The sequence below is a fragment of the Phyllostomus discolor genome, chromosome 6 (genome assembly GCF_004126475.2).
Source record: "Phyllostomus discolor isolate MPI-MPIP mPhyDis1 chromosome 6, mPhyDis1.pri.v3, whole genome shotgun sequence".
NCBI classification, from domain to species: Eukaryota; Metazoa; Chordata; class Mammalia; order Chiroptera; family Phyllostomidae; genus Phyllostomus; species Phyllostomus discolor.
Genome location: NC_040908.2, coordinates 165,198,781 through 165,222,175, shown reverse-complemented (window position 1 = coordinate 165,222,175; position 23,395 = coordinate 165,198,781). Strand labels below are relative to the sequence as shown.

Below are 23,395 nucleotides of genomic sequence, written 5' to 3'. Positions count from 1 at the left end.
GTATTTTTAGCTCAGGCGGGCACAATAGCAGCTGCGCAGTCACCGTGGCTTACCCCCACCCGCGGCAGGTGCGTCCCCCGCGGAAGGGGGCAGCAGCCCATGGACACAGAGCCCCGGACTCTCCAGCCCCCTTTCCGACGTCACCCTCCACGCCTCTCTTCCCCATGCTGTGTCCATACTAGGTCAGCAGCCTGCCAGGCTGGCCGGGGGCGGGGCGTCCGCTAGGGTGGGGCCCAGAAGGGCTGGGAACCGGGACTTGGATTCGGGGACTACTGAGGATCCACAGTGTCCCGGGAGGAATCAGGGAGGGGGAGGGGCCTGTGGGAGGTTGGCGCCTTCTTGACTCCGCCCTCAGCCCCGCCCCACTGCGGCGTTTTAAGGGTCTCTAAGCAGGTGGCTTTGCTTCAACAAAAGTCAGGGGAGTGTTTGGGTGGGGGACGTTCACAGGCGGTCTAGGCGAGGCCCAAGTTGCCCCCACCTCATTCTGGGGAAACTGAGGACCAGAAAGGGCCCGCTACGAGGCCTCCTATTATGTAGATTGCAGTGTGGGGGAGGTCCCGACTCCCCAGCACCGAGTCAGGGAGTGGCAAGTCTTGTGGGGCACGTTCGAGGCGGGTGGTTTCAGAGTGAGTGTGTTTGAACCCAAAGTCCGGAAACGGTTACTGGCTCCCCTAGGCCTGGCCTGTGGGGACCCCAACTGCCTGCGGCTGCCCCTCCCAAGTTCCTCCCTGCCAGAAGCATCCAGGCCTCCAGCCTCCAACGTGCGGAGAACCCACCCGCAGCTTGCATCTGCCCCTTTCCTTCGGGCACCGCGGGAGCCAGGCTTCCGGGGCCCCAGTCCCGCCTGTGTGAGCTGGAGCTCCCCCCACAACACCCCCAGGCATCGAGGTCTCGTCTCCAGGTAGTGGCGCTTTCATTCCTCCCTTCCCGCAGGACCCTCTCCCCAAAATGCCCCCATCTTGCGCTAGCCTCTCCCCCGAACTGCCATAAGGACCCGGTGCCCCACGCCCCAGGTCTCCGCGCCGCCTGCAGGAAGACGTCTGGCCCTGGGTCGGGGTAGCCCCGTGGGAACGGTTTGTTTCGAAAACAGGAACCCGGGCCGGGGGCTGGGCGGGGCGCCCCTTCCCCACCGCAGTCCGCTTCCTGCCCCTCCCGGCTTCCTCTGCCCAACACCAGGCAGGGCGGGGGGCACAGGGGCGTCTGGGGTGGGGGGATAGGGCCCTCCAGGTCCCTCGCGGCCTGACCTCCGCTCGCCCACCCGCGGCGCAGCCAGTGGCGCAGCCCCCCCTCCCCCGCGCGCATCTCTGGCCTCTGGGCGGCGCGGCAGGGGAGGGGTTAAGCTGCCGCAGGGACCGCCGTGTGCGGGGCGAGGGGGAGCCCCGGTGGGGGAGGCGCGGCGGCGGTGCAGAGCCCCGCGCAGGGGCGGGGAGGGAAGGGGGCGGTAGCGCGGGGGCGGGGCCGCGGGGAGCCGGCCGCGGAGCCGAGAGCGGGCGGGAGCCGCAACCGCAGCGAGGCCGGCGGGCAGGAGCGCTCGGAGGTGGCGCCTCCTGGGCCGGGCGCGGACTCCTTGCTGCAGGTCCCAAGAGTGAGTGGAGCGTGCACGGGCGCGACAAAGCGTGGAGGAGGGCGGGGTCCCTAGAGGCCCCCCTGGGGCAGCGGGTGGATTGTGGGGTGGGGAGTCTGCGGCAGGGGTCTGGGGATGGGGGGAACTGCAGAGAGAGCTGAGGCTCCCCGGGCAACCCGCGGGAGGGGGCGGCATCGCTGTGCACTCAGCCCATTCTAGCCACATCTCAGTGGACCTCCCCCCACGCGGAACCCCCATTCGACATGTGAGAAAATCGAGGCTCCGAGAGGCCAAGTGGCTGTCAAGGTCAAACAGCAAGGAAGCGGCAGTCAGGAGGGGATGGCTCTGGGTGGCTCCTAGGAAAAAGTCCGCTGAAGAACTCCGCGGAGGAGCCCCCGCTCCGGGCTCCGCAGCCCGAGGCGGGGTACCTTTTTCCGTGGCGCAAAGCTCTGCCAGTGGCGGGAGGAGGGGCGTGAGGGGTGTCAAGGTGTTTGGCCCAAGGGCTGGCCCTGGACCGCGGATGAAGCGGTGGTGGTGGAATGGGCGTGTGCGCGCACCCACGGGAGTGTGTGCGTATGTGCGAGAGTGTACATGCGTGTAGGTGCACTGTCTAGCATGTGTGCACACGTGTGCAGATGTCAGCGCAGCCGTGGCTGAGGAACTCCCGGCTGGCCTGGCTAGAGTGAGAAGAGGGTCGGAGAGCCGGCCCCGTGAATGGGGTTGCATTCTGAAGTAGGAAGCTAGATGTGTTTGCCCGAGGGTCCTAGGTGTGCGCAGGGTGTGGGTGCCATTGTGTGTGTGACACAGAGGATGAGAGGCGAACGCCTAGGCCTGGGTGCGTGTGAGCCAGCCAGGGCGTCTTGCCACCCCAGTGCGGGCCCCTGGTCTCGGGCGCGGAGTGAGTGTCCCTGCATGGGCGCCTACTGGAGTTGCTGGCCGAGTCAGACAGGCACTCTCCAGCCCCCACGGCTGTGGCGCCCCCTTCTGGGCACCCTACTCTGTGTGGTCGAGTGTGGCCAGCCAGTGTCTGTGCTCACAGTTCGACCTCGCAGTCTGGAAGCCTGGGTCAGGAGCCCGAGCTGGAGAGGAGGGTGGCTTGCATAAAGGCTGAGCCGGGAATCCCTGGGGCCTTCATGGAGGAGGTGGCTGGGGAACGCGCATTTCCCAGGCTCAGGCTTGCAGCTGACGCCTCCGGGCCGCTGCGGGCTCCCCTAGCCGCCACCCCCGCCCTAGGAATGTTCCTCCCCATTCCAGCCCTTCTCCCCAAGGGCAAGCCCCTGGGGGCTGCTTCAGCCCCGCCTTCCCTTCCCGGGAACCCGGGATGGGGCGAAGGGGGCAGGACGCCTGGGTTCCTCCCTCCTCCCATCCCAGAGAGAAATTCCTCTGAGGTCCCCTCAGGCACTGGGTTCCCAAAATAACCCTGCGGGGGAAGGGAGGCTGAGGAGGGAGGGAAGCGAGAGGGGCGTAGAGCCGAGCTGCGGTTGCTGCAGGTGCCTCTCGGGAGAGGGCGTGAGGAGAAGAGGGCCTCCGGGAGGCAGAGGCATCAACCAGCCCTCGGAGTCCAGGGTCATCCTCATCCTCAGAGAGTCCCTCGGCCCTCTGTCGACTCCGAGGGTGGGCCGGAAGCCTCTAAGGCCAGCCTGTTTCCCAACTGTTGGGTTGCACCATCCCGGGCCAGACCGTTTAACCCGGGGAGTGGCCGCCGCCGCCGCCGACTCCGCCCCTGCCCAGCAGGGGGCGTGCCCGCCCCCGCCCCGTTCCAGCTCACTGGCGGCTCCCCCGGGCCAGCGCCTCTGCAGACTCCCACTCTACCTCTCCCGGGACAGGGGTCCGGTCCCAGACCCGCAGGAAGCTTCCGGAGCGCAGCTGGATCCAGCCTATCCGCACCGGCGGCCATGGCGGGCACCCTAGACCTGGACAAGGGCTGCACAGTGGAGGAGCTGCTTCGCGGTTGCATCGAAGCCTTCGGTGAGTAGCATGCGAGCACACCCCGCACCTGAGCCCAGCCGGGGCCTGAACTCGGCACCCCCGCTTCCCAGGGCGGGCTCCGGGGCCGGGCCCACTCAGCTCCGCATCTTGCATCCTCTTTAACGAAAGCCGTGGAGAAGTCCCCATGCTTCAGAAAGATAACAGGCTTCACTTCCCTAGTGTGACGACGATGAAGGCAGGACGGGGTCCCCAGACTCTGGCATGCGGGGAGCATTATCTGTTCCCCCCGGGAATCCGGAGGAACTCTGTATCTCGGGCCGAGAGCTGTTTCCGGCTGATGCGGGGCGGCTTATCTGGTGAAGGGGTGCCCCTTCCCCCAGGCACTCAGGAAATGACCTCTGGATTCTTGACTCTGGGGAACCCAGGCTCCTTCCGCTCCAGCTGGTTCCCCTCCCGGCGATGGGCCCGACTCACACGCTCCCCTCCTCCAGTTCCCCGGATCCTGCCTTATATCTCTCCCACTCTGTGCACTAACCTGCCTCTCCTTTCTAACCTGCCTCCGGGTTTTGGAATCCTGGGAAGGCAGGTGGGCGAGGGGGTGGGGGTGCAGCTAGATACCTGTGAGGCTGAGGGCTAGGGTTTGGGGACCCGGGGCTGCGGGCCGGAGAGTCAAGCCGCGTCTCTTCCACGCGTCGGAGTCAGACGACTCCGGGAAGGTGCGGGACCCGCAGCTGGTGCGCATGTTCCTCATGATGCACCCCTGGTACATCCCCTCCACCGAGCTGGCGGCGAAGCTGCTCCAAATATATCCTTCGACGGCCTCGCGGAGGGCCCTGTTGTCCAGTCGCCCCCCGGGGCGAGGCCAGGAGTGGGCCTCACTTTCAGAGCCAGGCCCCTCCTGCGCCCCAGAGTTCAGGCTTCTTCGCCCAGCCTCCCTCCGGGGCCTAGGCCCCGCCCCCGACTGTGTCCCCAACCTGGGTCTTGCCTTCTCCTGCCCCCACAGCCTAGGACCCTGCCTTACTACCAGTTTGGGCTCCTTCTGGCGCCTCCCAGAAACCAGGCCCCTTTTCCTCTCACCTGCCCTCCTGAAGCTCACCACCCCCACCTGCCTTTCGGTCCCTTTCCAGGGCTTCTGCCTGGGCCCCCCCCACCCCCAGACGCCACCCCCAGCATTTCTCCGAGAACCAGGCCCCACCCCCTGCCTCCCTTTCTAGATTTAGGCTGCCTCCCGGTTTTCCTTAACTCTTTTTCACCTACCAACAATCCCGGAAGGACAACTCCAGTTCGCTGCAGGTGAAAACGTGCCACCTGGTCAGGTGAGTCTTCCTGCTGGGGTGCCATCCCTCCTTCCTCTACCCTCTTCTCTCTTCTCCCAGGCCGCTCTCTGGCCTTGGGTCGGTGGGTTTGCCCCAGGCTCCGCCTGTCCTTGGAGTACGCTCCAGGCCTGCCCCTGGCTGGTCCTGCACGGTGGGGGCGGGGAAGGACAGAGCTGGGACAGGGGGAACCATGGTTTGAGGCCCTTTCCCCCCTTTATGGGGAACTGCAGTAGCAGGGGTGGGGGAAGGGCCGTCTGGGGTGACTCCCGCTCCCCTTCAGGTACTGGATCTCAGCATTCCCGGCCGAGTTTGACCTGAACCCTGAGCTCGCCGAGCAGATCAAGGAACTGAAAGCTCTGCTGGACCAAGAAGGGAACCGCAGGCACAGCAGCCTCATCGACATCGAGAGCGTGTGCGTGGGGGGAGCTCTGGGGCCGGGAGGGCACTTGGCATCCTCCGCTGTCTGCGCTTAATAAATGTTCGTTGAATTGAATGAGTGAGGGTCATGTCACTCTCTTGCTTGAAAACCTGCCGTGGTTCTCTGTCGCCTTCAAAACGTCTCGGCTCGAGATGAAGGCCGCTCGTGGCCTCCTGCCTCTCATCCTCCACAGCCCAGCGCCCATCCCACGCACTTCATCCTGTCGTCACGTGAGTCCACTCACCATCCTCCGGCCCTGCGTCCTCCCCCATCACGACACTCTGCTCCTGTTGTCCCCTTGCGTCTCTGTGTGACCGCCCTCGGCTCAGTGTGGCGAGTCTGCGGGCTCTCCGGGCCCAGGCCCTCCCAGGGCAGGCTCTGCCGTTCCGCTCTGTCCCCCCCGTGGCACTGCGTGCAAAGAACTGCACACACGCCACGCTGTTCTGTGACCGTTTCTGTGTCTGTCTCCCTCTGTAGCCTGTGAGCTCCTTGGGGGCAGGAACCACGTCTCGTTCATCTTTGTATCCCTCCGCGTCTAGCACAGCGCCTGGCACCGAGTGCGTCTTCCATGCGTGTGTGTGTGTGTGTGTGTGTGTGTGTGTGGAGTGAGTGATGAAGGGGGGACTGCAGGAGTTCGGGGACTGGGGACACTGGACGTCCCCAGTCAGCTCGAGGGGCGTGTCTGCGTGAGCGCAAAGGGCTCACTGCCCTTGCCCCGCCCCCCAGCCCCACCTACAAGTGGAAGCGGCAGGTGACTCAGCGGAACCCTGTGGGACAGAAAAAACGCAAGATGTCTCTGTTGTTCGACCACCTGGAGCCCTTGGAGCTGGCGGAGCATCTCACCTACCTGGAGTATCGCTCCTTCAGCAAGATCCTGGTGTGGCCCGAGGGCCTGGGGTCAGGGGTGGCGTGCAGGCTGGGGCTGGGGTCCCAGAAGGGGCAGCGTCCCTGGGGTAGGTGGGGTCACATGGACCTGGGTGGGTGTTTTCGGTGTAACCAGCAGAGGGCATCTGGGGGGCGAGGAGAGGCCGTGGGTGAGGGGAGAGTCCCTCAGGGCACTGAGGCTGCTCCCCACCCCCCGCCCCCCAGTTCCAGGACTACCACAGTTTCGTGACCCACGGCTGCACTGTGGACAACCCCGTCCTGGAGCGATTCATCTCCCTGTTCAATAGTGTCTCGCAGTGGGTGCAGCTCATGATTCTCAGCAAGCCCACGGCCCCCCAGCGCGCCCTGGTCATCACACACTTCGTCCACGTGGCAGAGGTGCCTGTCCTTCTCCTGTCCCCTCCCGACCTCCCCGAATGCCAGTCTGGCTGAGTCCCTCCTTGCTACCATCCTCTGCCTCCACTCCGGAAAAGCTGGGCCCAGTTCTGGGTTCGGTCAGTGACCCCTGCCCCCCCTCCCCCTGTGTCCCCCAGAAGCTGCTGCAGCTGCAGAACTTCAACACGCTGATGGCGGTGGTGGGGGGCCTGAGCCACAGCTCCATCTCCCGCCTCAAGGAGACCCACAGCCACGTTAGCCCCGAGACCGTCAAGGTGCCTGGGACTGGAGGGGCGGGGGAGCAGCCTTGTCAAGGCCTGGGGTCCGGCTTCCCAGGTCTGGCTTCCCTGGGAGCTCACAGCAGCAAGCGAGCGCTGGGCACTGTGGCCCTCATTGGACAGATGGGGAAACTGAGGCTCGGCGGGGTTAACTGCTTTTCCAGTTTAAACGATGCCAGAGGCAGAGTGGGGGCTCACACGTCTGTCTGATGCCAAGGCTTTGTTCTTTTATTTTGTTTAAGATATTGGGTGACACACACATAGAAAAGTACATAAAACTCGGGTCCAGTTTACAGAAAGATGGTAAGGGAGATAGATGCCTGTGTAACCACCCCCCCGGGCCAGGAAGTAGAACGTTGCCACAGCCCCCCGAAGCTGCCAGCACCTTGGGGCTCGGCCCCCTCCCGCCAGAGGGAGCCCGTGTCCTCGCTTCGCTCCGGAGGCCGGCCTCGCTTCACCACCTGCGCGTGCATTCCCAGCTGTGTGGCCTTTCTGTCACCAGTGTCTGAACTTCCCATGAATGGAATCATATTGTTTATGTTACTTTATATCCCCTTTCATTCTCACCTTCTGTTACGTGGAGCAGTCGCTCATTCATTTCCATTACTACACGGTATTTTATAGTAAGTCCACTCCAGTGTATGAATCCACCCTCTTGCCTCCCCGAGCCTGTTTCTTCTCCGGTTCAGTGTTGGTGGTCTGTGGCCAGGGCCGCTGTGCAGCTGTGGCATTGGGCAGTGGGTGTTCCCATGAACGCATGACGTGTGAACTCTGACCCTCCGGGGCTAAGGGAGCCAGTGTTGGGGGACAGTGAGGGAGGATTGTGACTTTCACCCCTCCCTGACACTGAACCTCATCCCCTCCCGCACTTCTAGGGCTGCGTGGGGGGGCTGGTTGAGCCGGTGATGTGTGGATGTGTGTGACCTTCTATCCCCTTTGCCCCCCAGCTCTGGGAACATCTGACCGAGCTAGTGACAGCCACCGGCAACTACAGCAACTACCGGCGGCGGCTGGCAGCCTGCGTGGGCTTCCGCTTCCCCATCCTGGGTGTGCACCTCAAGGACCTGGTGGCGCTGCAGCTGGCACTGCCCGACTGGCTGGACCCTGCCCGGACTCGACTTAATGGGGCCAAGATGAAGCAGCTCTTCAGCATCTTGGAGGAGCTGGCCATGGTGACCAGCCTTCGGCCACCGGTGCAGGCGAACCCTGACCTGCTGAGCCTGCTCACGGTGAGGGGCCGGGCGCCAGGGCTGGCGGCCGCACTGGGTCCTGGGTTCGCAAGCCTGCGGGTGGCTTCAGGCTTGGCCCTGGGTTCTCGGTTCCGGTCACGGGACTAAGAGCCAGCCTGGGCTCCAGGGTTTGGCGTGAACTCTGAGATGGGTTCCAGGCTCCGACGGGACTGTGGACTGAGGCTGGTGTATGGCCTCTGGGTTGACTCCCCAGCAGTGAGTGGGTCATGTTCAAGGTTTAGGGCCAAGCTCCAGATTCTGGGTGGATTGATTTTTAATCATGGTCCTGAGCTCTGAGGTTCTGGGCTTGACCGTGAACTCAGTTTTGAGGTGTTAGGGTAGGAGCGGGGCTCCAGTCGAGATCTGGCCCAGTTCTAGACACTGGGCTGGGGCTTAGGTTTTGGGTTTGGAATGAATTCTTAGCTCTTCCCAGGCTCCGGACTGGGATCGGGGTTGAAGTCTGAGCTGGATCCTGGGTGCTGGGTTGGGCCCTAGGCTGGGAGTGAATGTCAGAGCTCTTGGCTGGGGTCCGACCTGGATTCTGGGCTGAGATCTAGGCCGTGCGCTGTGCTCAAGGTTTAGGGGCGAGTGTGGGCTCTGGTCTGTGTGCTAGGCTGGCGTGTGGTTGCTGGGGCGTGTTCGAAGCTGGCCTCTCTCCTGAGTCTTGCTCTGGACTGAGCTCAGGGCCGAGCTGTGGTTTCTAGAAGGACCTGAGACCCTGGGCTCTGGGTGGCAGGCTCCTGCAAGCAGCAGCAAGGGCCGGTGGGTGTGGTGACACCTGTGTGTGGCAGGTGTCTCTGGATCAGTATCAGACGGAGGACGAGCTCTACCAGCTGTCGCTGCAGCGGGAGCCGCGCTCCAAGTCCTCGGTGAGTGAGTGAACGCTCCTTCTCCACCCTGCCCATCCTCTTCCTCTCCCAGCACCGCCCCTCCTGGGAAGCCCAGGTTGTGAGGGTGGGTGTTTGGTAGGGGGTTTTCCCGGTGGGTTGGGGTTAGGTGGGTGGGGTCAGGTGGGTGGTCCTGGGGGCGGGGGCTAGAACGGAACCTCCAAGTTAGCCACTGCCTCCCTCTCCCCACTTGGTGTTCAGGCTCCCTTATCCCCAGGGCTTCTCCTCTCCGCTCCCCTGGGCCCTGGGCTCCCTCACCCCTGGCCCACGCTCAGGCCTGACCACTCCCACAGCCAACCAGCCCCACAAGCTGTACCCCACCTCCCCGGGCCCCTGTGCTGGAGGAATGGACCTCGGCTGCCAAACCCAAGCTGGACCAGGCACTCTTTGTGGAACACATCGAGAAAATGGTGGAGGTGAGACCCTGTGGTGGCCAGCTCTGAGGCCTGAGGGGTCAGGGGGGACAGGTCCGTAGTGGTCAGTCGAGGCTGGTTTTGCCTGGTCATCGGCCCAGGAACTGTGTCACCAGTGCAGAGTTCAAGGGCCAGCCCTCAGCCCTCGGAAGGCATGGGGGCATGGGAGAGGGAGGTGGTGAGGGCGAAGGACAGCAGCCCACACCCGAGACACCCGTCACAACGTGGACTGAGAACGTGAGCGCGATGAGGCTGACGGCCCTTTTCTTCTCCTGCGCTGTGTCTCCTCTCAGTCCGTGTTCCGGAACTTTGACGTCGATGGGGACGGCCACATCTCACAGGAGGAGTTCCAGATCATCCGTGGGAACTTCCCTTACCTCAGCGCCTTTGGGGACCTCGACCAGAACCAGTGAGGAGGGCTGGGAGCTGGGGAGAGGGAAGGCAAGCTCACTTCCCCCTTGGGTTTCAGTTTCCTCCTTGGAGGTCAGGCCACCACTGGATGAGATGATCTGGCCCGAGAAAGCTACCAATGTGGGGAGGTGCTCTCAGCAGGGGCGGTGTGGCGGGGGCTGGGCGGGGGTGGGGGCAGCTGCTGGCTGCAGCCGCACAGGGCTCCCGCACTCATTCGGACAGGTGGGGCCTCCACCTGCGTCTCACAAAGACTGTATGGCCTGGGGACTGCTGCTCACAAATGCCATTTTATTTGTGGAGTTCACAGCTGGCAGAAAGTGGGGGCAAGTTGAACTCCTGGGTACCCTGTCTCAATGAATAGACGGGAAAGGCCTGTAATTAGCAGCATCCACTTGCTTATCAACAATTCACAAGCTGACCATTTGGATAAATAGCTGGTTGTCTGAGGTTGGTTAACGGTGCCCGCTGCAACCGTGTTCACGTCCCTGCTTTGCTGAGCAGACAAAATTCCAATCAACATTTACAGTCCGTCTCAAGTTGAGTTATTTCTTAACGTCAATCCATATTTAAAAAAAAAATTCTGGGTTTGTTTCTATATTGCAAAGATCCGTGGTTAAAAAAATTAGGTAGTAAAACAGATTTGTAGTACACAGCGTGTGTGAAGTAAGGAGGGGAAAGCTCCCTTCCTCCTTCCTACCTGTTACTATATTAGCTCAACTCTCCGTGACCCTATTAGCGATGTTCCTGGTTCGGCAGCGTGTGTATCCTTCCAGTCTTTTTTTCCCCCCACGCACCTGCAAATGGACATATATTTTGTTTGCCTGTGTCTGTGTCACGGGCAAACAGAATGATGGTGCAAATTTAGCTCTGCTCACGGTGGCTTTGTTTCTTCCCTCAGAGTGGAGGCAGAGTTCCGTGTTATCTCCCCAGGTGGGTGGGTGGGTGGATTTTTGTCCAGGCCACCCTCCCAGTGAGGACGCAGCCCTCGGAGACCTTTGAGGCCCCAGCTTCATGCGGGAGTCTCAGCCTTCCCTTCCCTTCCCTTCCCACCACTTGCAAGCCCTGGGCCTTGTGCCCGGCTCCTGGCTGGGTGTCAAAGCCCAGCACCTGGCTCACCAGGTGGGAGACCAGCAACCCCCGTCCTGAGGCAGCTGCAGCATCCCGCCCCAACTCACCGCCTCCATCTGAAGCCCCCTCTTTGTTTCTGGAACTCGGGGGTTTCCATTTCTTTCTTGCAAACTCACCTATGCCTTTAAAGCAATTTTTGATATGGTGTAACCAGCACCTAGGTATTTGTAGCAATAGGGATTTCAGTTTTTAGTCTGGATCGAGACAGAACTGCACGCCTTGCTTTTTTTTTTTTTTTTTGGCTTTTGTTTTCCACTGAAACCTTTGCCATGGACATCTCCCCGTGCCGATTCACATAGAGCTTCCTCATTCTTCAGAACGGCTTCAGCGTACTCCACAATGCGCTGGGCATCCTTGCCTCACCATTCTCCTGCTGATGGGTGTGCAGACTGTGCCCAGTTTGCGCTATTAATATACGCCGGGCTTCTGTGCACGGCTTTGTAGCGATGTACTCCGGCCACTGTTTCTGTAGGAACAGAAATTCCTAGAAGTGGGATAATTGAATCAAAAGATATGCACATTCTAAATTAGGAGAGAGACTGCCAAAGTGACCTCAGGCAAGGTTGTGCCAGCTTGCACCCCATCAGCAGCAAACCAGTGCCCGTTTCCCAACCTCCCTGCCAACAGTGAAATCTATAATAAGCTTTACAGTGTTGCCAGTCTAACCGGCAAACGGTGTCTTGGTTAAATTCGCGTCTCTTTAATCCTAGGTGGGGTAGGGTATCTTTTCGTATGTGTATCGGCCACTTATCTCTCTTCTGTTAATTGCCTGTTCATAGTCTTTGTCTGTATTCCACTGGGTTTGTTGGTCTTTTTCTCATTGGTTTTCAGAATCTCTGTTAATGGATATTAACCCTTTGTTGCTGAATGTGTTTACAAATATTTTCTCCCAGTCTGTCATTTATGTTGTCTTTTCCCATATAAAAAAAATTTAAATGTTGTGTGCTCAACATGTCAGTCTTTTTCCTTTGTGGCTCCTTGGATTTGCGCTATGCGTGGAAAGGCTCTCACGCCCTGAAGATTACAAAATGATTCTCTTACGCCTTTTCAGATACTTTGATAATTTTATTTTTTACTTAGTGTTCTCAACTCAGTGGGAATTCACTTTTCATGCACAGTAGGAGGTAGGAATCCAGGCTCGTGTGTGTTTCTAACGGGCCAGCTGTCCCAAGGCCCCGCTGATGCGAAAGGGTCGCCTGCATCCCATCACGGAGCCCCGGGATGCGATGGGTGGGAGTGTGTAGCAGGGACCACCAGCCTTGACGGAAATCGCTCCGGGGAACCCAGCACCTTTTAACCACACAGACTCTGTTGTAAATGCTTCACGTGCAGTATCTCATTTAATCCTCACGAGCCCCCCACCCCCTGAGGTGTAGGAACTATTAGGATCCTCATTTATAGAAGAGGACACTGAGGCACAGAGAGGTTAACCAGCTCGAGGTCACACAGCCAGGAAGTAATGGAGCCGGAATTTGAACCGAGGTCTGTCTATCTCCAGAGCACGTGCTCACACTTGCCCTGAAACCCGGGAGTCGGTGCAAAAAGGGTTCCGTGGGAAGCCCTGGGGAACGTGGGAAACGCTGAGCACAGGCGTCTCTCGGCAGGGTTACGCAAGAGCTCCTCGCCCCAGAACTCTCAGCAGAGGTCTCTGCCACTCTCACGCCTCTGAACTGCAGTGTGTCAGGGCTCAGTTTGGTTCACAGAGGCCGCGAACCCCACGGGGGGCGCACAGTCCCTTGTGTTCACACAGCCACGCTGTGCAGTGGGCAGGGCAGGAATCTGCCCCCGTTTTTCTGGGCGGGGAACCCAGGACGAGTGACTTGCTCAAGACCACACACCTAGCTTAGCAGCAGCCACTGCGTCAGCCGGACTCCGGCCTGGTGTTCTTTCTCTTCCCTGCACCAGGGGTCAGTAGCAGGCGTTTGGTGAGGACCTTCCACTCGGTAGGGGTTCTTCCCAGTGGGCTGGGTTGGGTGGGCGGTGGGTGCTCCTGGCGAGGGCTCAAACTGAGGTGCGCCCGCTCCGCCGACAGGGACGGCTGCATCAGCAGGGAGGAGATGGTCTCCTACTTCCTCCGCTCCAGCTCCATGCTGGGCGGCCGCATGGGCTTCGTCCACAACTTCCACGAGAGCAACTCCTTGCGCCCCGTTGCCTGCCGCCACTGCAAGGCCCTGGTGAGCCCCCGCCCAAGCCACCCCCTCCCGCCCCGGTCCTACCCGCCCACGCCCTGCCCTGTTCTCCCTTCTCGCCGCGCCCCTGCCAGAGCCACCTCTGCTCTCAGCCTCGTTAGTGTCACCTGCATCTCCTCTTGCCGTCCTGCACCTAACCCTCACCCCTAAGGCCCTGGAGAGGGTCGGTCCCAGCCTCTGCCCTGGAGAAGGAAGAAGTAGGGTCATGCCCTCTAAATCCCTCCCCGCCAGCACGGACCCCCTGCTCTATTTCAGATCCTGGGCATCTACAAGCAGGGCCTCAAATGCCGAGGTGAGATGGAATGGCGGGGCTCCTGGGCTGAGTTTTTTTGGAAGAGTTATTGTCTGGGCGGGGATTCTTATATTTTGGTGGGCTGTTGCAAAGGAGTGAAGTACCTTGGAGCCAGGGGGCACGATGATTATATGTAAAAGGCTTTTATTTTGGTGAGGCAGCTTCCCAGGAACAGAGACCTTTGGAGAGGACATAGAATGGCAAGTAGGATGAAAAGAGCACTTTGGAAGGAGACTTTTGTTTTGGTGGGGCAGCTGCTCAGGAGCAAAGGAACCTGGGGAGAGAGGCACAGGCCTGGAGCATGGGACGGAGGGTGTGCTGACCAATGCCCTTGGCCGGGCTCCCCATCTGCCTCCCCCAGCCTGTGGCGTGACGTGCCACAAACAGTGCAAGGACCGCCTGTCGGTGGAGTGCCGGCGCCGGGCCCAGAGTATGAGTTTGGAGGGGTCTGTGCCCTCCCCCTCGCCCACACACACTCACCATCGCGCCTTCAGCTTCTCCCTGCCTCGCAGGCGAAGCTCCAGGCCTCCAGGTAAGGGGGGGGTTTCATCCTGTGTTGGCCTGTGGAGGGAGGGAGGGAGGCTGGGCCATTGTGGCAAAGTCTTAGCTTATCCCAGATGGAAACCATGTCAGGGTTTGTACAATAACTCTCTTATTTTGGTGGGGCGATGATGAGGGTTGGACTGGTTAAGACCCTAGAAGGTGGCCAGGGAACCCTTGACCCGCTGAGGATGAGGAGAAAGACTTTAATATATGAAGAAGAGTAAAAATGAAAGAGGCGTCAGGATTGCAGCCACACTCATATTTTGTTAGGGAGATTGACAATGGACTGGGGAGGAACTTGTGTGAGCCGTTTACCTGCATTTTCCTTTTTGGCTTCTCTGGAGGAGGGACTGAGAATTCTAAGTCCCTTACCCTGGACGTCTCCTCCTGGCAGCTCTTCTGGGGTCTCTGACCGTTTTAGGTCACTTTGCTGAATGACAATCCCTCAAACTGTTTGGCTGACAGCAGTCTGAACAAACTATGTTAAACTGGGGTCTAAGGCAGTTGGCCACAACCGTTCAGACTGGCATAAGTCCTCAAAAATAGAAAAGAGAAAACCATTTGCATCGAGCCTTCCAGAAGCGCTGGGGTCTACAATGTGAAACTTGCAGTAAATTGACATTTAAGCAAACTGCACTGACAAATCTGTGGCTGCGAAAAAGCTGCGGCAAAACGAAAACCTAGAGAAAGCCTCAAAAATTGGGCCGTTTGGTCACTCAATGAATTGATTTTTGGAGGATGGGTCTGCTTCCGGGATGGGGCTGGGTGCCTCCTGCGAGCGCAGGGGAAGGGCTGCTGAAGGCACGGGTCCAGGGACCTGTGACCCAGGAGTGGATCCTGTAACCCCGCCCACCCCGCCCCGCCCCGCCCCTGCAGAGATTCGCGAGGAGGAGGTCCAGACGTTGGAGGACGGCGTGTTTGACATCCACTTGTAACGACGGTGAGCCTTCGCGCCACCCGTGCCAGAGCCTCCCCACTGGGGGCTGGGGGTGGGGAGCCAGGGAAAGGGGCGTTTTGCCCAAATGGCCTGGGCCAGGCAAACTCCTGCTTTTGGGGGGGAAGATCTTCCTCACCACCTCTGTTTTTCTCTTCCCAGCTGTGACTGGACCAAGCACTCCTGCCTGCCTTGGAGAAAAGACCTGGACCACAGCAGGGAGCCTGGGTGCCGGGGCAGCAGGCTGGGGCTGGGGGGCGGGGCATGGGGTGGCATGCGGCTGAGGGCAGGGCAGGCCTGGTGTCCCTAAGGTTGTACAGACTCTTGTGAATATTTGTATTTTCCAGGAATAAAAAGGCCCGTGTCATGAACCCAGACCATCAGAGCCTAGAATCCTGGAGTGGGTGTGGTGGGGGGGGCAGGGGACAGTAATGACCATTCACAGGGACGGGAATGTTCGAGTCCAGAGCTTTGCAGTCAGAGAAATCTTGGAAGACCTGGGATCTCATGTGTCTGGAACCCTGGGGGGAACTAGAATCCTTGGGAATAGCATCTTAGGACCAGAAAACCTTGGAAATTAAACATCTTGGGGAGGACCTGAAATCTTGAGGAGTTCAGAATCTTGGGGGTATAAAAATTGAAACGACCAAGTCTTTGCACTCAGAATCACTGGGCCCAGGGGTCTTGCATAATCATAGCCTTCAGCCCACAGTTGAAATTCCCTTGCTTGACAGGTGGCCTTTCAGCTCCCGCTTGAATACTTCCAGCAATGGGGAGCTCACTGCAGAGAACCATGGGAGGCAGAGGGCAGCCCAGCGTGCTGGCTGTTGAGGGAGGGAGGGAGGGGCCTGGGCAGCTTTCCTGCCTGGGGGTGGGGGCTGCACTCCTTGGGCTTGCAGCCTCCCGGCCTGGTGCTGCTGCCAGCCGGAAGGACAGTGACTTCCAGAGGAAATGCATATTGATCCTGCTCTGGGCGTCCTGTGGCCTCTCTCAACCCAGCTCCTCCCTCCTGGGTTTGCAGCACAGAGGGTTTTTTTGGGGGGGGGGGCACTGCTACCTGAGTAAGGCTAAGGCCACTTCTAAGGCTGGTCTAAGTTAGGAGGGTACATGGGGGTCTTCTAAAGAATTTGAAGCGGGGCCAGGCTGCCCCTGGGGTCTGGAGACTCCGGATAGCAGCCCTGGGAGTGGGAGCTCCCAAGTACCCCAAGCTGCCGTGTGTCCTACAGTGGCTCTTTGGGGGGAGACCCGAGCACCCCAACTCCTACCTGCAAAGCGCAATATCTGTGGACATGCAGTCAATGTCCCTCAGGGGCCAGCCCTCCCTCAGGGTTCCCTGACCCAGTGCCCATCTCCCCCTCTGAGACCCCCCCTCCCCCTGGCCTATTCCTCATTTGGGTCTCCTCCCCCACCTGCTGCTTTGCAACTCCATGTCGGACCCCCCCAGACTTGTCCTCCATGGGGTCCCCTGCGCTGCCCCTCCTTCCATCCTCAGCCCCCTCCCGCCCTTCCCCCTCTCCAGGCTGTAATATCCGTTTCACGATTTGGGGGCTGAGTTGCTATAACAACAGACGGCGATTGTGTTGTGAAGAGCAGCTCGCTCCCTGCGCTGCCCGCCTCCCGTGCTGCCTCCATCCCTGCAGCCTGGTCAGCTGCCCTCCCCGCCGCCCCCAGCCCCAGCCCCAGCCCTGCTTCTTGGCGGCGTGGCGTGTGCGCATAAAGGTGCCCAGGGCCGCCCCACCCTCGAAGGTGATGTGGGGCTGTCTTTTCACGGGTGCACGTGTGAACATGGTACATGAGCTTCACCTCGTGTGTGCCTGTGTGTGCACTGACACACACCCTGTACTTGCTGCGTTTCCTCTCCACCATGTGTGACTGGAAAGGGGCCACAGTGGTCGGGGGCCTATTGGGCAGGGTGCCTGGAGGTGGTGGGTCCCAGCTGCATCAGGTAGTCTGAACCTTGGGCCTTGGGGAGAGACATCCTTGGAGCTGGGGGGAGGGGCAGGGAGGTGTAGCAGCTGTCAGGTGACCTTTCTTGCCCTTGATGGGCAAAGGTGGCTCAGGGAGCTGGGGGTGGGGACAGGAGACAGATGCTCACGCTTACATTCTTTCCTGCCCCTGCCTTACCTGCACCCCTTCTCACCTATAAGGGTTTGAGAGATAGTCCGTGAGCCACTGCACCTGTCTGTCTGTCTGTGCTGTCGTGCCTGGCTGGATAGATCTGTGCGTGTGCGTCTGTGTCAGCTGTAGGAAGAGGAGCTGCAGGGGCTAGGTGGGGTCAGAGAGGTAATTTCACATCCGCGGCCCTGACTCAGCAGTTCCCATTCTCTAGCTCCTCTAGTGGCCTTGGTGGGGTCAGCCTGAGGGTCTTTCCAAGGTCAGAGTGGACCCCACATCTGGGATCTGGCTCAGGGATCTCTCTTTCTGACCCCTAGGAGACACCCCTGGCAGCCTGGATCCCCCTGTCACTCCTTCACAGGCTGGGGAGGGAGACCTGGCGGGTGGGTGTCCCCACCCAGTAATTGGCCACTCTATGTTAGGTGCCTCATGACCTGTGGGCAGGGCCTCTGTGTGCACCTGTTCCCCTGGGCATGTGTTCACCTCTGAGTGTGTGGGCACCTGTGTGAACAAGGTTGTATATATTCTTTGGCGAGCACGTGCTTCCCGGGGGTGTCTTACTATGGTGGGGCATTTCTGCAGCTGTCCCTGTGTGTTGCTTTGGGAGTGCCTGTGTAAGTATGACTAGGTGTACATGGCTGTGAGTGTGCCCGGTGTGCCCACGCATGCACTGGTGGCTGAACGTGAGTGTTCTCGCATGTTCCTCTGGCTAAGGAAGCACCAGCTACCACCAGCTGTGCAGATCACAGACCCTGCAACAGAAATCAGGATCCTGGAGTGAGCTGGTAGTGTGGTCTGGTGAACACACACACACACACACACACACACGCACACACACACGCTGCTTCACTCAGAAGCCCACTGCCCAACTCTGGTGCACACACTAGGTGACTAGGTGCCCGGTCCACCTTTCACTGGCTGAGTGCGTGAAGGGGCGTCCCATTCCTCCCATGCCAATACATAAGCACTGTGGTGCAGACGCCCTTCCAGGGAAGAACTTCACCCCAGCGCCGCACTCACTCTGAAACTCATGGTTGGGAGAACGGGAAAGGGGGCTGCTGTCAGTTTCCCTTCAGGCCAATGTGCAGCTGCATCCCTGCCCTCAAGCCTACCCTTACCCCAGTTTAGGGCTCCAGGAAGGATTGGGAATCAGGCTTCAAACTCTGGGATTCCCATGAGTCAGGGCTGTGTAACAACCCCAAGCCCCTAGGTCTACCCTCATCCCCTCTCTACCTTTCCCTCTCCCACCACCTCCGTCCTTATCCCAGCAAAGACACTCCCTCCTCTATTCAAGTGGCAGCCAGGGAGCCCTCAGGCGGTGAGAGGCGGAGGCCAGGCTAGGGACTTGAAGAAGCCCCCAGCAGCCGCGGGCAGGGTACCCCTTCCCTAGGCTCGTTGTTAGTCTGGGCCCGCCCCTGGGCGTAGCCAGCAGAGGGCGCTGCGGCTCGGGTCCCACACCAGTCTTGCTCACTTGGTGCCCCTAGTCTAAGCCCAGAGTCTCCCCTTTGGCTCGTCTCAGCTCTGGGCGCTGCCACATGGACCCGCCGGCCGGAGGATGCGGGACCCGAGGACCCAATAAAAAATGCGCGCCTGGGTTTCCAGAAAAGGCATTGGGGCTGGGTTGGGAGTCGGCCTGTTTGGGGTCCCGGGAGCCAGGGCTAAAGACCGCGAAAGGCGGGGAAGAGCTCGGATGCGCTGGGGCCGGGACGCCTGGGTCCTTCGCGGGGGAGGAGGTGGGCCGGTGGAGCCGCGGGACTGGCGACTTCTACGTCTTTTCATTGGCTGCGCCGCTCGTCCATTAGCGCATCCTGGTCCAATGCGCGCGTCTGCGGGGCGGGCACTGGTGCTGCCGCTGCCGTCAGTCGGTGTTGCAGGGATGCGGCGGCGGGAGCAGCCGCCCTGACTCGCAGAGCATCCTCCTCCGAGCGGCACCGCGGCGGGGCGGGCGGGGACGCGGCGGGGAGCTAGAGAGGCGTGAGGCAGCCGACACCGCTGGCTCCTGTTCTGTCAGCCGCCGGAGGCGCCGCGGCTCCGGGGCACTGATCCCCACCCTCCAGTTCTTGGAGCCCCCAGAATCAGGTACGGGGTTGGGGGGGTGCTGCGGCGGAGACGGGCGGGGGGCGGGAGCCGATCTGGGGAGGGGAGCGACCAGAGAGGCGGGGGAGGCAGGAAGGGTGGATTGGGGGGCGGGGGCGCTGCCGCGCTGAGAGGGCTGGCTGGGTGACAGAAGAGGCTAAGCGACTGGGGGTTGGGGGTCGAAGCCTCCCTGTGGAAGGGGCACTGGCCCTGAGCTGGGGTGAATGGAGGTTGAGGGAGGGATGGGGAGAGGAGGGCTGCGAGGGAGGCTCTGAAGAGGGGGTTCCCCAGTCTGTGCTAGCCCCAAGGGCTGGGAGCAGTGCTCAGCCAGAGGGGCTGGGGAGCTGTTGTGCTCTGAAGGGTCTGCAGGGGAGAAACCAGCGAGGAGCCGGGCTTCGGGGGAGGAGGAGAGGGTGCTGGAGAGGGGAAAGAGAGTAGTGGAGAGGCAAGGAGCAGGGGCCAGGCCAAGTGCTTCATGCTGGGGGCACCAGGGAGGACCAGGCTTTCCTGGGGGAGGGGAGCCAAGGAGAGGAGGTTATTGGGAGGGAGCAGAGGGGAAGGTGCCAAGGTGTTTGAGGCGGAGACGGGTCTGTGCCGGTGGTGAGCCAGGGAAGATGGGGGGCCTGAGGGAGCCGAGCGGAAGCTTCCGGGAGAAGGTTGGGGGCCATGGGAGAGGGAGACTGGGAAATCAGTAGGAGGGGGCTGTGCTGGGGTGGGAATGCACCGGGGCGGTGACAGGGTTATGATCAGAGAGTGCTGCAGGGAGAGGAAGCTGCGGGCCCCCGGGCTTGCTCTCCACCCCCAGAGAGGAGGGGGCCTTTCCTCGTGTCCCAGCCTCCTCCCCTGGCAGAGATAGACGTCTGCCTTGGGGTTTTTTTGGGGGGCTGGGGTGTGAGCCCTCGAACCCTTGGAGACAAAATTGGCTTTGGGGAGCTGTTGTATTCTTCACTCTGAACCCCACCTGAGTCCTGGGTGAGGGCGTTTGGTGCTTCACTGAACCAGCAAGGTCTGTGTCTTGGTGCCTGGAGGGGAAGGGGGAAGCTGTCCAGACCTGGAGTCATGAAGTCAGTCCTAGCGGGTGGGTGGGTCTTGGGTCACCAGTCCACTCGACCGCCTTGGGTGCTTCTGTACCCCTTTGGTTTTGTGTGAGTTGGGGGGTGGGCTCTGTGGGCGAGGACCTCCCATTCATTCCTGCCCCTCCCTCTTGTCCACCTTCCCTGTGTCTGGGTATTCCTTTTGGGCGAGGGTGGACTTTAGGGCATTGCATTCTTTATCTTTTGCCAGAGGAGTAGAAAAAAAGAAGGGGGGCTGGCTGCTCTGTTAGCCAGGAGGTCTTCTGTTTTGTGGGTGCTTCAGCCACTCAGGTCCCCAAATCCTCCTGCCTCCAGGGACACTGGCATCTGAGGCTGGGTGGCTTTTCTGGGCGTAGGGGAGAAGGGTCTGGTGGGGGTTCCTTCATTCCTGCCAGAGGAAGTGTTCTCACACCCATCCTGTCGTCAGATCCACAGGGGTGGGTGGGACGGGCTGGCCGGCAGGGGCCCGTGGTCACTGTCAGAGGGTGGCTGGGAGTTCCTTCCAGGAGCCCAGGCCTCTTCTGGCTTCTCTGCCTGGGCTGGATCCACACTCTGGGTTCCTGAGGAGGGGTGGGGTCCTGGAGGGGTTATTGGGGACCTCTCTTTCCTCCAGATTCTGTCTCTACCTGGGTCCGGCTGCTCTCTCCTGTTCACCTTTGTCAGTGACATAGACAACCTGACACTGATACGTACACTCTGTGGCACCCACCTAGACACACACCTACACAGTCACACACACCTGCGTACACAATACGCCTCCTGCCAGCACACCGCCTACACTCCCTGCCCGGAGAGACTGCCACCTCGCTGCCTCAGAGACCTCCCCCAGGCGCTTGCTGTCATGCACATCCACACACATGGCCCTCACGTGCCCCCAGAGTCCCAGCCTCACACCGTCAGCCCTCACAGTCCCCACCCAACCGTCCACCTGCCCAGGTCCCCGCAGTCATCTCAGGCACACCCGTACTCCGCGTGCACACCTTCGCTCTCTGGGACACGCCCTCCCATCCTGGATACCCACGCACGCACGCATGCCCTCCCAGATACATTGACGCCTCCTACCCCTTCACAGCCCAACACACATCACTGAGTACCATGTTCTCCTCTGGTCCTAAGCACTTTGCTTCGGCCTTTGTGCGTGCACCTGTGTGCGCACACCGGCACACACTCATGCGCTCACAGCTCCGTTAAGCCTTGGCTCACCCCGTAAGCTTCTCTCTCACTTTCATTCTCTCTCTCTCTCTCTCTCTCTCTCTCTCTCAGTTCCTTGTGCCCTCAGAAAGCCCCTGAAACCCCAGGCCCTCCTATCTGCCCTCAATCACGATCCCTTCTGGTCTAGTCCACCACTCGGCCACACCTGGCCTTCCTCAGAACCTTCCCATTTCCAGGTGCCCCTACCTGAGCCCTCAGCTCCCCCTCACCCATGGGGCCCGACCCCTGCCCAGTGCTGACCATGCTGTCCATTCATCCCCAGCTCCCGAGCCCAGCCCCGCGGGGACGCCCGGACTGTGTTTCACACGCAGCCAGCCCTGCTGCTCCATCTGTCGGGGCACTCCCCGCCTGGCCCTGTCCACACGGGCAGGCCTGTGGGCTTTCAGAGACTCATTCAACAAATAATCTAGCGCGGGCTAGGCACCTTGTTGTCATTTCTGGAGCCTTCTCTGCTGCCGCCGCTGCCACCACCGCCATTTAACGTGGTGGGGTTGGGTGAGCGTGAGGCTGCACGGGCTCAGCTCTGCCCTCCGGTGGCCTCAGTTTCCTCATCTGTAAAATGGGGGTCCTCACTCCTGCCTCGTGGGGTTTGTGAAGAGCTCGATGAGACGATTGTGACAATAATCATAGTCACAACAGCTGTGTTTACTGTGGACCTGCTGTGAGCCTGGCTCTGTGCTCAGCGCTCCGTGAGCTTCACCTGCTCCCATGCGCTTGTCGGGCACCGAGAACGCCCCTGATGAACAGCCGCTCTTCTCACTGTCATTGTCATGACCGTCCACACGCACGCCTTTCACGGACACCACGTTCCCAGGCACTTCACGCTCACTCACAAGCCTGCCCCTGGAAACCATCTGTCGCCTCTGCACGGCTGGGGTGTACCCACCCAGGTCGGAATTCCCCCAGCTGTACACAGCGCAGGGGTGGGCAGAGGGGTGAGCTCACTCTTCTCACGGCCTACCCCCACCCCAGCCCCCAGGCAACTGTGCTTCGCCCCCCACTCTGCCGAGTCATTCAGTCGCACCTCAGTCCCCAGCCCACCCATCTCCTCGGCCCCACACACCTGGCAGCAGCGTGACGAGCTGCCACCGCTTGTGTCCAGCCCCTTCCATGCTTCTCTCCATGGACTCAGAGACCTGCTCAGGGGGACCTGGGAGCCCAGCCCGTGCTACTGGGGAACACCCATGAGTCCTCAGACCCACTCTCCCATTCTTCCACCTTCTCAGGCAGGGGAGGTGCCCAGGAGGTGGGAGAAGGGCCCGGGGGTGGGGGAGGAATCTAAGTCCCAGCTCTGCCGCTTACAAACTGGATGGCCTGGGGTGGGGTGTCCCTTCTCCTCTGTGTCAGCTTCACCACCTGTAAAAGGGGGCGGTGCTAAGACCTCCTTGCTTACTCCCCTCATGGGGCCTGGCGAGGATCAGAGCAAAGATGAGGCACATGCAGTTTTGCAAACTGTAAAATGCCGAGGGGAGGAGTTTGAAAAGTAATCATTGATATGACACCTGCTCTTCCATTTCAGTCTATGCTGGGCACTGTTCTAACCGCCTCCCATGTATCACGGTAACCCTTAATTTGGACAACACTGCCATTACTTCTGTTTTAGATGCAAGGAAACCGAGGCCCAGGGAAGCTAAGTAATCTGCCCAAGGCCACACAGCTAGAAAGACTGTAGATTTGGTGTTGGAACCCAGCCCCCGAGTCATTGCGCTACCTCGTTTTTGCCCACGGCTGAGGTGTGGCTGGACACGGACACGCTCCAGGGCTTCTTCGTCTCTCCGCGGGCTGGGAGGAGGGAGCAGCAAGGGGAGGTGGGAACTGTTTGCAGCCTGCCAACGCCACCTCAGGTTTTGCGGGGGAGAGGGGGCCCTCCCAAAAACACATGCTGTGACTGGAAGGGCTCACGTAGTTTGATGTGCCCCCTCCCCCAGAGGATTCAAGAGCCCGGTCCTGAGCATCTCTGAGCAGTAGTCATCCGCCTCAGCTCCCACGCCTCCGCAGACGGGGAACTCACCATCCCCCGGAGGCAGCCTACTCTACTGTTGGATGCTTTGGATTGCCAGCGAGTTTCTCTTTATCTCGAGCCAAAATCTCCCTCCTCGTTACAGGCACTTCTCCCACCTGTCCACGG

The 23,395-nt window shown here is 60.6% G+C and overlaps 2 protein-coding genes across 19 annotated transcripts in view; both read left to right on the top strand.

Annotated features, from left to right (window-relative positions):
• Positions 1–429: 429 nt before the first annotated feature.
• On the top strand, positions 430–15,168 carry RASGRP2 (RAS guanyl releasing protein 2). 4 transcript variants are annotated; one of them, XM_036029694.1, is made up of 17 exons: positions 430–901; positions 3,391–3,532; positions 4,196–4,298; positions 4,747–4,809; positions 5,090–5,221; positions 5,954–6,104; positions 6,317–6,490; positions 6,646–6,762; positions 7,713–7,994; positions 8,786–8,863; positions 9,175–9,297; positions 9,588–9,703; positions 12,866–13,007; positions 13,278–13,314; positions 13,676–13,846; positions 14,734–14,797; positions 14,954–15,020. In XM_036029694.1, the coding sequence occupies exons 2-16, from the start codon at positions 3,460–3,462 to the stop codon at positions 14,790–14,792; spliced, it is 1,821 nt and encodes a 606-aa protein (XP_035885587.1). In that variant the 5' UTR covers positions 430–901; positions 3,391–3,459; the 3' UTR covers positions 14,793–14,797; positions 14,954–15,020. The 4 variants fall into 4 exon arrangements, with proteins under 4 accessions (XP_035885587.1, XP_028373126.1, XP_035885589.1 ...); XM_028517325.2 differs by lacking the exon at positions 430–901 and adding an exon at positions 1,429–1,585; XM_036029696.1 differs by lacking the exons at positions 430–901; positions 4,196–4,298 and having other exon boundaries at positions 3,483–3,532; positions 4,757–4,809; positions 14,954–15,168.
• Positions 15,169–18,778: 3,610 nt separating this feature from the next.
• NRXN2 (neurexin 2) overlaps positions 18,779–23,395 on the top strand; it is a 103,824-nt gene continuing 99,207 nt past the window's right edge. For 6 of the 15 annotated variants that reach the window (XM_036029691.1, XM_036029682.1, XM_036029683.1 and 3 more), the window contains exon 1: positions 18,780–18,985. The gene's annotated coding sequence lies outside the window, so the exon portion shown is untranslated. Of the gene's footprint in view, positions 18,986–23,395 lie in introns of all 15 variants that reach the window. The other 9 variants (XM_036029681.1, XM_036029676.1, XM_036029679.1 and 6 more) reach the window with 2 other exon arrangements.